The sequence below is a fragment of the Dromaius novaehollandiae genome, chromosome 2 (genome assembly GCF_036370855.1).
Source record: "Dromaius novaehollandiae isolate bDroNov1 chromosome 2, bDroNov1.hap1, whole genome shotgun sequence".
NCBI lineage: Eukaryota > Metazoa > Chordata > Aves > Casuariiformes > Dromaiidae > Dromaius > Dromaius novaehollandiae.
Genome location: NC_088099.1, coordinates 132,912,531 through 132,929,208, shown reverse-complemented (window position 1 = coordinate 132,929,208; position 16,678 = coordinate 132,912,531). Strand labels below are relative to the sequence as shown.

General features: G+C 40.4%; 2 protein-coding genes across 12 annotated transcripts in view; one reads left to right on the top strand and one right to left on the bottom strand.

The window, feature by feature from the left end:
• Positions 1-12,041, top strand: part of CLVS1 (clavesin 1) — a 101,335-nt gene extending 89,294 nt beyond the window's left edge. The window contains exon 6 of the mRNA XM_026113922.2: positions 10,736-12,041. Within this exon, the coding sequence (XP_025969707.1) occupies positions 10,736-10,823 (88 nt within the window). The 3' untranslated portion in view covers positions 10,824-12,041. The remainder of the gene's footprint in view (positions 1-10,735) is intronic.
• Positions 12,034-16,678, bottom strand: part of ASPH (aspartate beta-hydroxylase) — a 117,953-nt gene continuing 113,308 nt past the window's right edge. For all 11 annotated transcript variants that reach the window (XM_064507490.1, XM_064507481.1, XM_064507486.1 and 8 more), the window contains one exon: positions 12,034-16,430. In XM_064507490.1, coding sequence (XP_064363560.1) covers positions 16,280-16,430 — 151 coding nt within the window. In that variant the 3' untranslated portion in view covers positions 12,034-16,279. The remainder of the gene's footprint in view (positions 16,431-16,678) is intronic.

The following is a 16,678-nucleotide window of genomic DNA, read 5'->3' as shown; positions in this document are numbered from 1 at the left end:
TCCCTCACACTTTAGCTTGGTCTCCCAGAAAAAGTTTGTTCAGTTCTGCCTCACGGTTCAATGCCCACAATGTCCATCTGCTGCCCAGGCCATGAGGCGCTATAACTATACCTTTTACTTGTCACCACAACTTCACCCTTCTCCAGACAAGCTTGTAGCAAGACATGGGGCCTGGGAGCAGGAAGACTGACCTCCTTTGCTCTCAGGGCTGCATCCTCCCTGTTGTCGGCATGCCGCATTGAGGAGACTAAGGTTCAGTGAAGAACCGCCTAGGATACTGGGAAGGGGGCTCACTGGGATGGGAGCAGCAAGTCAGACTGAAAGACGGGGTAGGATTGAAGGACTGGAAGCAGCTCATCTAGGAAGGGCACTTGGGCAAAGAAATGGGGATGAGTAAAGGGAGGTCTGCCGGACACTGGGAATGATCCTTTGATTAAGCCTGTTGGATGTATCCCTGGGTATCCTGTTCTCCCCCTACACTCGAGCTCCTGCATAGGCCAGGCAAGTCACTTAAACCCAACTTCTTCCAGATGGTGAGATTGTGTGTTGCTTATTTTCAGTCTGCCAAGCTATAGACTCTGGGGTCTAATTTCCAGAAATGGTCAGCACTCGCCTGCAACTGAAATCAATGGGATATGTGCTTTGAACACACAAACTGCTATATAATGCTGAGCTCTCTGCAAAATCAGACCCTAGGCACTAGGAAATGGGTACCTTGCATTAGAGGAATATTTGGACCTCAATCTCTCAGTGTGTCAGCTTTCCACATGCAAAATGGAAATAAAAAAAATCCTTGCAGTAGTGCTATGGAGGTAAATGAGTTAGCATTTAAGAGGCACACAAGTACTGCATTGATGAACTCCACAGAAAAGCTCAGGAGGGAATTAACAAAGGCTATCCTCAGAGCAGGGTTTGAATAATATACAGCAAATGTGTCACAGAGCCACACACTGAACCACTAGGAGAAAGTAAAATAAATAGCCAGTTATTAACTCAGCACTGTCTACCCTGAGCACTAAGAGAGGCAAGACTCCTTTGAGAAAAACCAGTACGTGCTCCTGGAACTGGGTCGTAATGCAAAGGTCATAATGCCCCCGCACACGGGGGCTGAGTGAATGCTGCTCTGACAACCTACATTTCAGCTTTTCCTGCTGTTTCAGTGCTTGACTTTCCAGCCTAAATAGTACATCTGCAGGGCTGCTTTCCTTCTGCAGTGCTGTTCCCACTAGGAACAGGAAGCTTGTGATGTAGGACCTGGGAGCAGGAAGATTGCTCTCAGGGCTGCATCCTCCCTATGGTTGGCATGCCGTGTTGAGGAGACTAAGATTCAGGGAAGAACCATCTGGGATACTGGGAACTGGGACCACAGGGATGGGAGCAACAAGGCAGACTGATAGATGAGGCAGTAATAAAGGACTGGAGTGACAGAGCTAAGGAACTGGAAGCAGCTGGGCTAGGAAGCACACTTGGTGGAAAAAGAAGTGGGGATGAGCAGGAGAAGTGGGAATGGTGATGAGAATTGTCTGTGTGCATGTGTGTGCCTATGCGTGTGATATTCACAAAGTGGGAAATGCAGATTTTCTTCAGTGTATGGACTGAATTTCCTTTGCTTGGATATCGTACTCTGGGTGTTTTTTAGCAGCTGTTCCTGAATCAGCTGTGAATTAGTGCTGGCTGCCGTTGCTCTGTTGTCTTTATTCAGCCTCATGACTAGGCCCACCTTTTGATGCATGACATATTGCACCCTTGGGGCCTAAGGGTCTTCCAGGAGCGCCTTACTGAAGCAGGTGCACTGATTTTTCTTTATGTGAAAAAGAGAGTGTGGAGGAGTCAGTCTACAGGAAAAGGAAATGGAGAGAATAAGCACCCACCCACACCTTTCTCTACCATGGACTTGGGATGTGACCAAGGCAAGACCTTGACACAGGAACTCTAAAGCACTTGGGAGCAGGGTCTATCGGGCACATCATCTATACTGATAAATGAAAAAAGCCAAAGGAGTGAACCTTAATTCCAAGATCAGCGGCACAGACTCACTCTTGTCTGTGTTGCTCAGGGAGCGCCTCTACTATAGGAGTCTGCATTTGCACTGCATAGTCTTTCTCTCCTCTGAGCCTCAGTGGCTGTAAGGCACAAGGCTGTACGTCTTACGCCAAATGATTGAGCATTTCTGAGCTTTTTTCCGCTTCAACACATCTGCAGTAATCTGAGAGCTGTGTCATAGCCCACCAGAGTACTGTTTTTATAGCAAACACCAAAGGAAATGTACTACATTCCCTGCAGTGTGTGATAAAGGACTGGAGTGTGTGTGGGGGAGGCTTTTGAGAATGCACAGCCAGCTGGGACAGGGTTGGAGCCAAATGTGGTGTAGTGTCATTCATACCGCTTTTTGGGTGCAGACCCTGCAGTAAAATGCCCATTGACCTATGCCTAGGGTTTGCTGTGGGGAGAAGTGTCTGGAGCTCACCCTCAGGAGAGAGCAGGGAGTGAGCTAGCAGGTAAGCAGTCTGGAGGATGAGGGGTCTTGTGCTGGGTACGCTCTCTGGCACTCGCCTCTTTAGCAGTGCAGATGTACTCATAGTTACCTCTTCACATATGCAGCTAAGCACAGATCCGCAGCCATGGTCACCCCCAGTTTTGACATGCTGAGGTACTACTCGGAGACCTCTGCCTACGTGTGCACCCCTAGGTGTGCTAACCACTGTGGAGAAAGATGGTCACTGCTGTCACATCTGCTAAAAAGACAGATCCCGTCTGGGAAGCACAGCAGCTTGTCACCATCACTGTTGTTCTGTAGGATGAAGCACTGGACTGGGAGTTAGGACACCTGTGTTTTAGTCCTGTGTCATCCCCTGTGTAGGTGGATCACTTAACCAGCTCAGCTCTACACCCCTAGAGGCTGAGGCTAGTTCATCCCTTTGCAATGCTGCGGTTGGTGTAGCAAAGTCATCCCTGTCGGCAGGTCTTCATGGCACCATGCTGCACTGTTAATGCAGAGCTATGAGCCAGTGCAAGTGCAGAAGCTGCAGAGTTGAATTAGCAAGAGATTTCAGCAGGGCTTATTAGCCTGGGCAGAGAGTCACACTTCATGGCTTCTGCACTGAAGTTGATGCCTTATTGAGCAGAGCTTGCCTGCATCTGTCTGCACCACCTGTGGGAACATACCCATCTTTCAAAATGTACTGCCCATGCATTTCATTTTCAAGTGCTTTCATTACTAAAAGAGTATCTTTTATCACAAGGTCTTCAAGTCTGTGCATCTTCATTGATTCTGTAATTGCGGGGTGGGAGAGGTACTTTTTTTTCCACCTGATAAGCACATGCTCTTGAGGTGTGTTGCGGAGCACACTCTCGGATGCTGCACCCTATTATGCAGTCTGATGGAGGGCGTGGAGGGGCTGAAAGAAGTGTCCCTCAGACTTTGTCAATAAAAAAAAATTCATGGGCGTGATTTAAAAAAAATGTTTTCTCTGCTTATTATGCTCTGTAAAAGGGGTGAATGATTGGGAGATGAACAGCCCTGATGTGCTGGTGAAATGGGAAGGGAATTAGAGGGAAATGAGCAGATGGGAGGTGAGAGGTAGATGAATAGAGTCACACAATGTGATCTGATTGATTGGTTATAGTGTGTCACTTTGAGAGGCTTGAAGCCTCTTGCACTTGGAAAGAAAAAGCCACCCTCCTCTTTCCTCCACAAAACTGTCCAAATGAAGCCCAGCACAAATGTAATATATCTTTGCTCCTGTGAGCTACAGCACATCAGCATTGCTGTAGTGAAAAGCAGCATAAAATGAGGGATCAGAGAACTGCAAGTCGGCCTTTAAGGCAAGCATGTCATGATGGACTGACAATTACTGAGCTCAGTGCTGGATTTTAGTATTTTATTTTTTATAGGAAACAAAAGTGATACCCAACAGATGTCAATTCCTGTGAGCTGATTCACTTCAGCTGCAGTCTGACGGGAGCTTTCTGAAATCAATGCAGCTAAAAGGCCTTCATCCTCTCTTTTTGTATGTTTTTTGACTGAATTTTAGGTAGTTGCATTGAAATGGCCACACACACATAAAGCCATCTGCTGTCCTAGATATTGATGTACATACATAAACATGCAGTGTTGTCATTTGAAAAATATGGTTGACCTACTGGAGAAACAACTCGGTTTTTTGGATTTTCCAGACTTCCAAATAGTCTTGCTGAACGGTAAAACCACCATGGAGGTTTTGATTGACATTTTAAATGGAGCACATTCACATGGTATTCATGCTTCAGGAGTGAGAGTGAGAATTCATTTCTCTTTCCATTTGGGTTTTGCTCTCCTAAGCAAGGCCAACTAGCCTGGGAAATTAGGCTCTAGATAAGTCATTGACTTATCTGCTACCTACTTAGCACCCTGGCCCACAGTCCCCATGATATATTTTTACAGGAGCTAAGTCTCCTGCATGCATGGTGTTAAATACAAATATAGGGTCTGCCAGGGTAAGGCCTTACACAGTAACTTTATCTATGTGATACAAGCAACTATTTACTTGTGTTAAATTTTAACTCAACCAGCTCCCCCAAATATCTTCCAAAACCAGTTATTGGACAGCTTTAGTTGGTAAAGGGAGAAAGCCACAAGGTTTGGAATTCAGAAATGTTTGTTTATAATTCCAAAGCTCAGGCACATGCAGAACATGTGCCACATTTCAGGTGAGTAAGCAGCATAAAATGCATGTGAGGCAGTTGTGGCTACATTATGCAGGAAATATTGCCTCTTAAATTGTGGAACGTGTTCCACTTGGTGTTAATAGTTAAATATTCATCAGAACAAGGACTAGGATATGGGTAACCCATGAACAATATGAGGGCTTTAAGTCAGTGCATTCTATGCTTTAAGTGTCTTTAAGTTTTGAGCTGGTTTTACTGCAGTGCTGCTCAGAAGATGTGGTTAGAGTCAAATGGAAAAATCATATAGCTGCTGAATTACCAGTTTTGCATCTCAGGAAGACTACTTGACTAATGACTTCATTGCATGCTATGCTTGACGCTTGCTGTATGACTGTACCTGTTATATTCTGGTACGCGGGCTTATTGCAGGGACCCACTTCAAAATGCCAGCAGATTCTGTATGCAATTTTCACTGCATCTAAATCCATTAAAAAAAAAAAAAAAGATGCAAGTCCGAACACCATCCATCTGGTTCAAAGCGCAGTTCCTGCTCTTTAATATCTTCTTAACTTCTGTCCAAGTCTAAAATATAGTGTCCACTGGTCTGATAAAATAGACACAGACTGAGAGACCTTGTGCAAGGTCACAGGTTAGACTCTGACAAAACAGCCCATGTAGTATTTTCCTTGACATGGAACAGGATAATACAGCAGTGAAGGGAAAAAAAAAATCCTATTAAGAACTTATTTAAATGGACTGCTCTTTAGCAAGCACCAAGTGTTGTGATTGTCTGACAGAAGAATAAATACTTCTAATGGCTTTCTAAGAAAAAAATAAAATGAGATACATTAGATACTGAAGTTTATTTTGTATTACACTGAAAAGGCATGATTTACCATACCAGTAGGGCAAAGAGCATCTGAAGTTGTACTATTATATGAGCAATCAGTGAACATTACAGACTAACCTTAAGAGAGGTAAAGCCTCCAGGGATGGAGAATGCTCTCCCCTTTCGGAGAAAGCAGATTTTATCCCCGTGAACAAAAACAACCATCTTCATAAACTGCTCCTGTTTCTATGCAGATCTCAGCTTGAGGGTGAATGAGAATCTGGCTTGATCAGTTGACTGTAAGGACCCAGTGCAGTGTTCTGCTTTGGCTAGCTTCGTACTTTTACTTTCTTTCTCAGTGTAGCAACAATTTCAGGCAATTTTTACATGGAACATGGTTCAAGTTTCTGACTCTGACTCATGCTAGATGTATATAACATTAACAGGTACCAACATGACCTGAAATGCATGCAGAACAAGTCAGTTTTACTAGCTCTTGATTTTGAAGTAATGTACAATTCCCACATCCCAGTGTGGATGCAGCAGGAGGCAGGGAACACGATTAAAGTGTTCAAGCCAACAGTCAGTCAGGACATCCTTGTTTTGACCAATTTTTCCCAGAAGCACTTTCAAAAATAGGTACAGTCCTTTACTGTGGGAAGTCAAGAGCAAAGCGTCTGTACAATTCAACATGAGTGCTCAGACAGCTTGAATTTTTTTTCCTTCTTCAGCCTTTCCCTAGAGCCTAGAGCACTGATGAAGGTATGTGATCCAAAACTCTATTTTGAGTTGGGCTGCTAGTGCAAAGCTGAGATTTACAGCTCAGGCAGTGAGTGGTGAATTGCAGTATCACAAAACACAGTGATGAAAAACACTATTTATAAGGCTAGAGGAATATAAATTTGGTAAACTTTGAAGTGAAGCCGGCACCCTGATGGGATTCCTCGGACCAAACTTAGACATCTGCAGGAGAGCTAATTTTTTATGCTCCCTTAATGGTCAGAAGAGATGTGGATGTGACCCATCTAACCTAATGCAGGTGTTTAAAATAAGTCAAATGAATTGCACCCTAAGAATGCTTATTTTTCTCTGTCAGTTAAAAAGGGAACATATGGTGTCCATCGATGTCTGATGGTGAGATGAATCGCAACACAAGAAACTGAAGTCTCCTCAGATAGTGATCGGAGAAGGCTAATGCAATTAGTGTTTCCTGTTTAGGTGATTAGCTCATCTTCCGCCCAGGTGACGCGAACATGGCTTGAACATGGTGAACTGGTTACATTTGTCCTGCAGAAACAAGGCACAGGGTAGGGTTCTGCTGCCTAAATAGGGGCACCTCATGTTATTTTAGGCACTGTGATGTCCCCTTGACCTCCACCTGCTACTCCTTCTATGAAGTCCTGGGTCATAACTGTCAGCCATAGAAGGATGTCTTGGGTGCTCTAGGGTGCCTCAAATGGCAGTAAGCAGCTACATGTAGCAACTGTACCTCATCTACACTGTTAAAGTTGGCAACGTAAGTTATAGTTACACTGGACAGGTCACAGGCGAAATGAGTGTGGAGAGAAAATCATTTCCCTGTCAGGAGACAGAAACACTAAGTGGGATGGTGCAGAGCAGCTGGTACTTCTATGAATGACAGGAGTCTTGGCCAGTCGCAGAATCGCGGAGGTTGGCAGGGACCTCTGGGGACCGTCTGGTCCAGCCGCCTGCTCAAGCAGGATCACTGAGAGCAGGCTGCCCAGGACCATGTCTCCAGCTGAGTTTTGAATATCTCCAAAGATAGAGATTCCCCAGCCTCTCTGGGTAACCGCTCCCAGTCTTCGACCACCCCTGCAGTAAAAATGTTTTTTTTTTTTTCTGATGTTTAAATGGAGTTTCCTGTGTTTCAATTTGTGCCTAATGCCTCTTGCACTTTGACTGGATACCACTGAGAAGAGTCTGGCTCTGTTGTCTTTACTCCCTCACATCAGGTATTTATTCATGTTGAAACTAAAAGGCAGCAAAAAAATGCTTTTTCTGGTATTGTGAACTTTTATTTGCAATATGCTACTGACAGAGCAGTATCCTCAGCATTTAGAGGCTTAAACCCAGCTTGTCAAAAATGAAAAGTTCTGTACTGCTCAATTACCATTATACATCAAAGTGGCTTAAATTGTTGTACAAGAAACCGTTTTTTTAATGAAAAGAGTGTTGCAAATTACATGGACCTAGCTGGGCAGAGGCACTTTGGTACCTACACTTTGGTACCTGACTGCAGTTTATTTTTCAACAGGATGTTCAGGTGGAAGTAGATATCTAGATGCCTTTTGAAGAATTTGGGAACCTGTATGATCAGATTCTACTTAAAAATTTGAAAACTGATTGTAAAGTCCTCTGAAGAAAATGCATGCAGTTCAAACGGGTAGCAGTACTTTTAAAACAGAAAACTAGCCTTACCCGTAGCTGTAATACTGTAGTCAGGATACAAAATCCCTAAATACTGTGTGACCTAGAGCTTACCTAGAACACGCTGTTTTTCTTGGACTGAATACATGTGCTAGATACATGAAAGCAGCAGAAAACCAGTGTATAGGATTCGTTTTTTTCCAAATAGGTATTTGTCTTGTATTAACTTTCTTAGTCACAAAATATGGTCAATTAATAACGCTTTGTATAAAGGCAGCCTACTGCAAATCACATCTTTTCTTTGTCATTAAATAAAGCATAGCTATAGACAGTATATTCTAGGATGTTCTAGGTCTCTCATGCTGAGTTGTCACAGAAGGCTGTGAGCTGCATTAATATATATTGTCCATAGGCTTTGCTGAGCATCTGGCAGATATTTACCATAATTGAGGTATCTGAAAAAGTATTTTAGAATCTTGTGGAGAACTGAGTCATTTTATTTTTTATTCTCCCTAAAATTTAAGTGTAAAAAAATCTGGGAATGTTTTTCAGCAAATGAAAAACTGACTCATTTGGAAAGTAGAAATATAAGCAGGACAGCAGGTCTTTTGTTGTGGTGCCTTAGTGATATTGTCAAGATCAAAAAGTAGTGATAATTGTTTAAATCATTACTGTTCCCTTTGGGATAAGCTGAATTTAAGTGTTAGAAAGCCCAAGAGAGAGGTCTGAACCGTCTGTATTAGGACAGGTGGCAAAGCAGCTTCTAGGGACAAAAAGAAGAGAGAGAGATTATTGCTGCTGTGGAACTGGGCAAATACTAATGCTTCAGTTGGACCCGTCTTCATATTATTCAGGAGGGCTGGGCATAGCATTTGAATCAATCAGTGTCTTGAATTTGGGGGTCAGGTGGGCTGTAATGCATTTACTAGATGCTCCAGTTTTTCTGGCTCTGTATGAAGCAGCAGCAGTGTGGGACCCGCACGCAGAGTTTGGAATTACGTGGCTTCTAATCTGGCAGGCATTTGAATACCAGCATGGGGGGAGCAGTATCTTGCTCGTATAGACACAAGAAAATCATTTCTGTAATGAGATGAGAGCAGAGATAATCAGCTGTGGTCACAAAAGGCACCATTTGGCAACTGTGAGATTTTTCCCGTTTGACTTAGAGAAGAAACTTTCTATTGTATGTTGGCCAATGCTGTGATGACTTTGTGACGATTTATATTCTTTTTAGTGCAGTGGGTCAGGCATAAACAAAACACAGGTAAAAGTGTTAATTGGGGCCTATTTAATAATAATTTAATCTGTCAGTCCAGGAAAGAAAACAAACTGTTTTTATGATTTGAATTCATTTTGTATAATTTTCAAAGCCACATGATTAGCTTTTGCTACCATATGCTAGAAATATGTAAATTGTCATTTTGCATAATCTCTTGAATCAGCTACTTTTTATATTAAAATAGAGCCATAAACATTATGCATGTGACATTGCTGTAAAAATACACTGAAAAATTTGGGGCAAATATTTTTTCTTTGAAAACTTTGGCATAAAACCTTCCCATTAAGCATCCAGGTTTTCTGTTTGGAGATATTTATTTATTTATTCACTTTTAATAAAAGTTTCAGGCATGAGAATAATAAAAAAAAATCATAAAGGTTATTCACAGTTGTGGCATTGAGTCCTGATCAAATTTTGCAGTATCAAAGGATGCCATTTATTAATTATTCTTATCAAAAGAGAAATGATATCTAATCTCGCAAAATAGCTAAGGCTTAAATGGAGGTTACCATAATGAAGAACTGAGAACTACAAACACATATAGGTAAATGAATTACCCTAATTCTAAAAGTTATCCATGAGAAAATTGCTTCTCTAAAACTGTACTATGCAAAATGTAAATGCCTGGGATGGATGATTCTACTGCTACCTTTTTTAATTTTTGAAGTTCCCCCTTTTTTTTGGAATTTCCTGATTCACAGTGATTTTACCCTAAAACTCATTGCCCACTCCAAACTGGGAGACAACTTCTATCCCAAATGGCTAAAAAGAAGGATAATGAATCTCTGTAACAAATAAATGCATCAGTTCTTCCTTCTATGGCTCAGTAAGCAGACACTGGAGTACACCTCTGAAAATGAATCTGTCTTGAATTTTCCCAATAGTTTAAACTCCTTCAGCTTTTGTTACTGCAAGAAATCTTGACACTCCACTTTATATAGCATTTATTCATTTGCTCTGCTGTTTTTGTCCATTAGCAGTAAAGGATAAACTATGTTTCTCACCTTGAAGACAAAAATGAATTCAAATGGACTATCCCTGAATAAGGTTCTACTTCAAGGACATAGACAAAGAGACAAATTGCAGGACTGGGCATACCCCAAAGTCCCTAGTTGTCATATTAATTCTGTCTTCTTCATTGATCTTGGGTCACTCATGGAAGTTGTGCCCCTTAGACCCCTGCATCAGTAAAATGCAATTTATCTACTTGCCAATCTCAAGATTTGTTACAAGCCTGAACTGAGCCTCACTCCTACAAACACTTGTGCAAATAACTCTGCTTATGCCACTAATCCATTAAGCAGTTGCACAAGCAATTTTCTCAAGGAAGGCATTAAACACTGACAGATCTCATGGTCTCTCAGGATCAGGCCTTTAAGTTATTGAGTACATTCAGTATTGTGGATAGTAGCTAAACGCCAAATATTTCGGAGCAATCTGAAATATAAATAAAATAAAATGCAATACCTAAACATTTATTTGAAATGTGAAAATAGGCAAAAACAAAGATCAGCAAATAAGGCAAAGGGATTCCAAGAAGGTTGCTATTTCTGCAGCAGTCATTGTGAGCATGTGCATGTTCTTGCTTTCAGGTCTCAGTCTGTAGTGGAAGCCGGCACGCTGAAACATGAAGACCAAGGTGAAAACGAGAACACCCAGCCGCTGCTGGCTCTGGATTGAGTTCCAAATCACTGAACACCCACAACTACATTAACAGACTACAGTACCAGAAACTCACAGAGCACTTGACACACTTTGCACACACACATGCACACACACATCTTGCTTGAAAACAGGTCCTCCTTCATTTTTCTAGACCAAGTAACAACTGTCATCAGCCATCTATCTGTGTGGCCAAAGCTGAACAAAAAGGCAGAAATTTCTTTTGACACAGGATGCAAAGGATGAAAAAGCAGGAGCCTGTCCATAAACAAAAAATTCGTTTCTTCATTTTTTTTTGATTTATGGCATTAAAATATTGGAAATAATGGGATTGCATTTTTTGTTTAAAGAAACCAGGGTGTGTCAGTAGAAGTTTTCTTGAAATCTCCAGCAGGGATGCTCAGTTTTACAGAAGCTAAGGTTAAATGTATTTTAAAGAAAAGCATCTCAAATTTAAAATGTGCACTGTAATTGGCAGTTTAATGTAATTCAGAGGGCAGAAATAACAGCATTTCCAACATGCTTTAGTTTTATGGAAGGATTTGTGCTTCCTTTTTTAATTAAAAAAAAAATCAATGCCAATATAACGCGAATCAACACAACACACTCTGATTGCATCATCCACACTGCTTATAGGGGTCACTTATTTCAGTATCCATCAAAAATTATTCTTAACTTTTGAAGCCCTTATAAAACTGTCAGCTAAATGTAATGAGCTATGTCGGCAGCAGACACACACAATTTGAAATGCAATTATTTAATTTTAACGATGTGTTTTTCCACAGGCAACTCTGCAGCCTGCTAGTAAGATGTGTGCGTGCATGTGTGTGTGCGTGTGTGCATGTGTGTGTGAAAGGGGGTGGTAGGGAGACTCACTGGACACATTCATCAGTGATTAATGGCTCAGTCCAGATTTTTTCATTTAGGTCACAACTGCAAATGAAAGCTCTGCAGAGCCATTTAACCCTCCTCCCTCCTGCAGTCAGTGGAAGGTGTAGCCAGAGGGGTATGCTAATTGCAGATGTGGGCTGTGGTTAAAATGGAAAAGGAAAACTTTAAAATTAATTATTTAGTATAAGCTTCTGCTAGAAGGAAATATGAAAGAACAGAACAGAAGAACTGAAATGCCAAAGATCAGTTTGTTATTTCTCTATTTGCTCTACCTGCAAAAGGAGTCCCATCTCTTCACTGAAATGGAAGCCAGACTAAAGAAATAAAAGAAAAACCGTTATCAAATTGCATGTGCAGTGACTTTATTTCCTAAAACAGTTACAAATACTGTACATACCTTTTGTCTTCAATTTAATTGTCATACATTGGCAATCATTAGAGCAAGTGGTTGGCACCAGCATGTCAAAGGAAGTAGCGTAAACCATATATATATATAATGAGATGATAATGGGCACCATAATGGTTTTTAATATGCCTCTGGAACACCCACTGAACTCCTAAGTGAGACACTGAAGGGATGATACAGTTCAGTTGGACACGGCCAGCCCTAATGAATGGGGTGACAAAATGTTCCCTCTGCCTACCACAACATTTTATGCCTACATTGAGCAGAAAGGACATTCTGCCAGATCCCATTTAACACATGTGGGATTTACCTGCTAGTATTCATACAGGATAACCCAATTCAGGATAAGCTTCTTCCACAGCAGTATGTTATTGATACAAAGCCTGACCTCCATGATACAGAACAAGTCCTTAAGACAGTGGATGCTCCCAGCAGGGAAATACAGAAGTCAGTAAAAGAGGCAGATACTCAGAAGCTTGCAGAAACATTAAACAAATAAGACAACTGAGCCCATTTATCTTTGGGGTTTCTTCCATTCCCCTTCTCCTAGCATCAGCACCTATTGCAGAAAACTGGGATGTCCACTCCTGCTAACAGGACTCAACTCCCTTTCCTTCCCTAGGCTCATGAAGTCTCAAAGAAACAAAGATTTGCCCCAGAGAACTTGCTTAAAGCAGAAAGTAAAAAAACAAAAAAGAAACAAAAAAAAGACCAAAAATATTGCATACTATACTGCAGCATTAATGAAGAGATACTTTGGTTTGCAATTTTCTCTGTTAATACACTTACCTCTACTGCCACTGGAATGGTGCTCTCACAAGAATCTTGTAATCACAAGTAAGAGAAACAACACTGACACAATGGGAAGTGGGAATCTTTGTGACTACCTGTAACAGTCACCGTTTATTCAAGTGGGAGCTGTTATGTGCAAACAATCTGAATATCACTGAGATCTAATCCTTAAGGATTAAATCTCAAAAAGGGTTAGAATTAGTTAAAGTTTTAACGGAGACGTGAATAAATACATATGGTACCTTGTATATCTATCTGTACTTAACTGTAAGATCTTATATAGACTTTGTGCTTGCAAGTACAACGGAAGGAGTACAGGCAGGAAGGAGTCCAACTCCAGCTCCTAACATCCTGACTAGTAAGTACTGCCTTACAAACAGGAGACTATATTGCCCTTCTCTGGCAGTTGCCCACTGTAAATAAATCTGAAGAACAAAAAATATTTAAATTAAGATTGTTATCCATTTAAAAAAGCATTTTCATTCATTTCTTCCATTGGCATTTCCAATGTTGAAAGGCTTTTTCAGGATGGAATACTGGTTGACAAACAGAAATACCTAAAATGATATAGCACTTATGGAATAACTTCTGTAATTTGCTACATATCCTCACCACGTGTATAGCTAAACCAATAACTGTATCTAACAAAAAAAAATGCTGTCAGCTCCTTGACAGGTAAGCATAGAGTAGAATCACTTCAGTATTACAGAAGCTATTCATAATCCATCTTGTCGCATTCAAGGCATTTAAGATTTAAAATGCCCAATATGTCACTACACAATTTAATAAACATACTACCCTGGCATACACACATTTTGTGCAGATTGCTTTGATCTATTTGCCAGTTGTAATCTGAAAAGATAAAGCACAAGACGTCAAAGGCACAACAAAACAATCTGAAGCACAGCATGACTTCTTTATAAATAAAGCTCCAAAATGTTTACCACTCCTTTACTAAGGAGTGTTTAGTGTGAGCTATAGAAACTACAACGCGTTATTAATACAAATATTCCTAAAACATAAATTTTGATTTAAACATTTCTTGATTCATTCTTTAAACTACTGTCTTTGTGTTACAGAATTACAAAAAAATTCATAATTTGTACTGCTTGATCACTTTACAGAGATACAAAATACAATCTCTGACTCAACCGCGATTGAGAGAAACTTTTTTCATTTTTACTATGAGCAATAATGAGTACCTTATTTCCAGTTTTTCATATGAATCTCCTAAAGCTTTCCAAATGTATTTTTATATTTTCTAAACTCATATAAATCTTTTCAGTTCTCATGACAATTAATTGTGAATTGTTCTTTTTTGTAGATGATGGTGTCAGTATAATTTTGATACAGACAACACATTAAAGCCTAATTATCATAGCTATCTAAAACTGACCCTTGATCAGAGAGGGTTTATAAGAGTGTCTTATTGATTTTTAATAGTCAAAAAGGAAATTAAAGTGCACACCTCCAGAAACTAGTTACAGCAATTTATGGCACAAGTACTAGGCGTTCTGTGGCATTACATGATTTAAGTACTTAATAAAATACAAAATCTGAAAAGCATTTGGTTTATAGGAATGCAAGGCTCTTATCTGTATTTTGCATCAGCAAATGTGATATTCTGATCTGTAGCATATGCTGTAGTGCATACAGTACTCCGGTACCATGATGTAGTCTCTTAGCAATACAAAACTACCAATAATTCAGTGCTTTTTGAACAACAAAGCCAAAGCTGCAAAGAATTTAAGTAACCTCTCTGTCTCCTTGCTTAGCACCTGTCTCTCACAAGCCCTCAGTAATGATGCCACAGGCTCGGTAACACTGAGCACCCTAGTGTGCCTGTCCGCATGTGGCTGGTTTGGCACAAGAGTGGATAAGAGCCTGCCATAAACTTCATCAGTGCAACCTTGGGTCTCTCCCCCGTGTTAGTGCTAACAGCTGAGGGGCCTGTGCCCTCTGTCTCCCACAAAACAGTACCATGCCAAAAGGCCAGCAAACTGCTTAAACATCCAACCAGATTTCTTTCTTGAAAATAAGGCCATTTTACCATACAGGAAATTCAAGATAGCAAATACAGAGTATACTGTAAACTGTACTGCGATAAGATTACTTCAATATTTTTTCATACATTTCAAGACAGCGAGCACACTGTTAGCTCATTTAAGTGATCATTATACCACTCTGTAGGATGCTGGCAGCAGAATACAAGTTAATACCTTGAGAAAAGCTCTTCCAGCTCTTTGTCTGCTCTGCATCCTAGCAGGAATCCAAGTTAGACCTTGTTTGTCTGCTCTTAGCTCAAGAAATTCTTCCTAGATTTTTTTCTGTTGAACAACCACTCAAGGTCACCCTAGAAGGAGCCCCTGAAAGGAGATGCCTCACACTCTGGCTGGCTAGAAAAGGGTTATCATAACACAAACTTTAGTAACGACAGGAGGAACAGCAGTTCACCATATAATCCTCAATTCTGTCAAGTACCTTCAGATCTGCATCTACAGTTGTCACCTTTGCTCAGCATCTTCCAAAATCACATTCTAAAACTGCAGTCTACCTGCTAGCTAAGAGAACTACTTTGTTTTAGGAAAACAAAACTTCACTAGGAAGTTGATAATGCAAGTTTCTGATTGCATTTCCAGGCAGGCAAGAGAAGGCCACATATGGCAAAAATGAAATCTACTCATATACAGTGTTCTTTTGCTAATAGCTAGAGAAGCACTTATACATATATTGTTTTTTAAAAAATAGTGGTTGATTAAAGCAGAGGATCTATTCATAATTATGATAGAAAAATACAGTTACTCAGGTAGAAAAATACAAAGACACACAACCCATTCACATTATCTACAGTTGATAATATATGGACATGTTTTATGCGTAAAGCAGTTAACATTACAACTGCATAACTGATTTTCAAAGTTGATTGTGTGCATATGTTTATAAATATCATACACATTGATAAAACAGATAAAAACCTGGTAAGTATTTCCGGGATGTAGGACTGCAAATCTTGTGCTTCAACATGGCCAGGCCTGTGACTGACCAATTGCTTTTATATGCATCACATAGGCATGGCAAAAACATCTGCACATTCCACAGCTTGAAAATCCAGACCTACTGCTCTTAGGCTGACAAGATTCGTATATTGGAACTTGCAGCCAGCAAAACAATACTGTCATCTCAGTGCTGAATCAGTATGTAACAAAATAACTTTTTTTTATTATTTTTCTTTAAGTCCTTTGTCACTGTAAAATGTCTCTTTCATATCTTCTAATCCTTAAAATATTAGTATTTTCCATATGCCGGACAAGTTAATCCTGCATGATTCTATCTGCATACTCCAAAGAGTTAAAGCTCCTCTGTTCTTCACATCAGAAGTATACCCTTAAATAGCAGGAAGGGTGCGTCTCTGTTGTGCTGTTAACTCAGGGTGCCACACATCAACAATGAATATCAGGCGATAATTTTCAGCATCCTGCCATACTTCATGTTCAAAAGAGTCATCAAAGATAAGGACTTTCCCTTCTTCCCAGGTTCTGCAAGAGAAAAGAACATCCTTTAGAGTAATATTTGAAGTGTCATGGAGTGGGCACTTGTCTGGCTATGCATCAGCTCTGAAGATGCTCTTTTATATATGAGAATGATTTAATCAGTGTGTGTTGCACAGTCAGGATTTTAGTATCTAATAAGAAGAGATTAGAGTATTAAGTCAAATAAACTACAGAAAGATCAGCCTAATGGAACTTCATATTACTGATGGATTGCTTTCTCTCACTCTGCATAG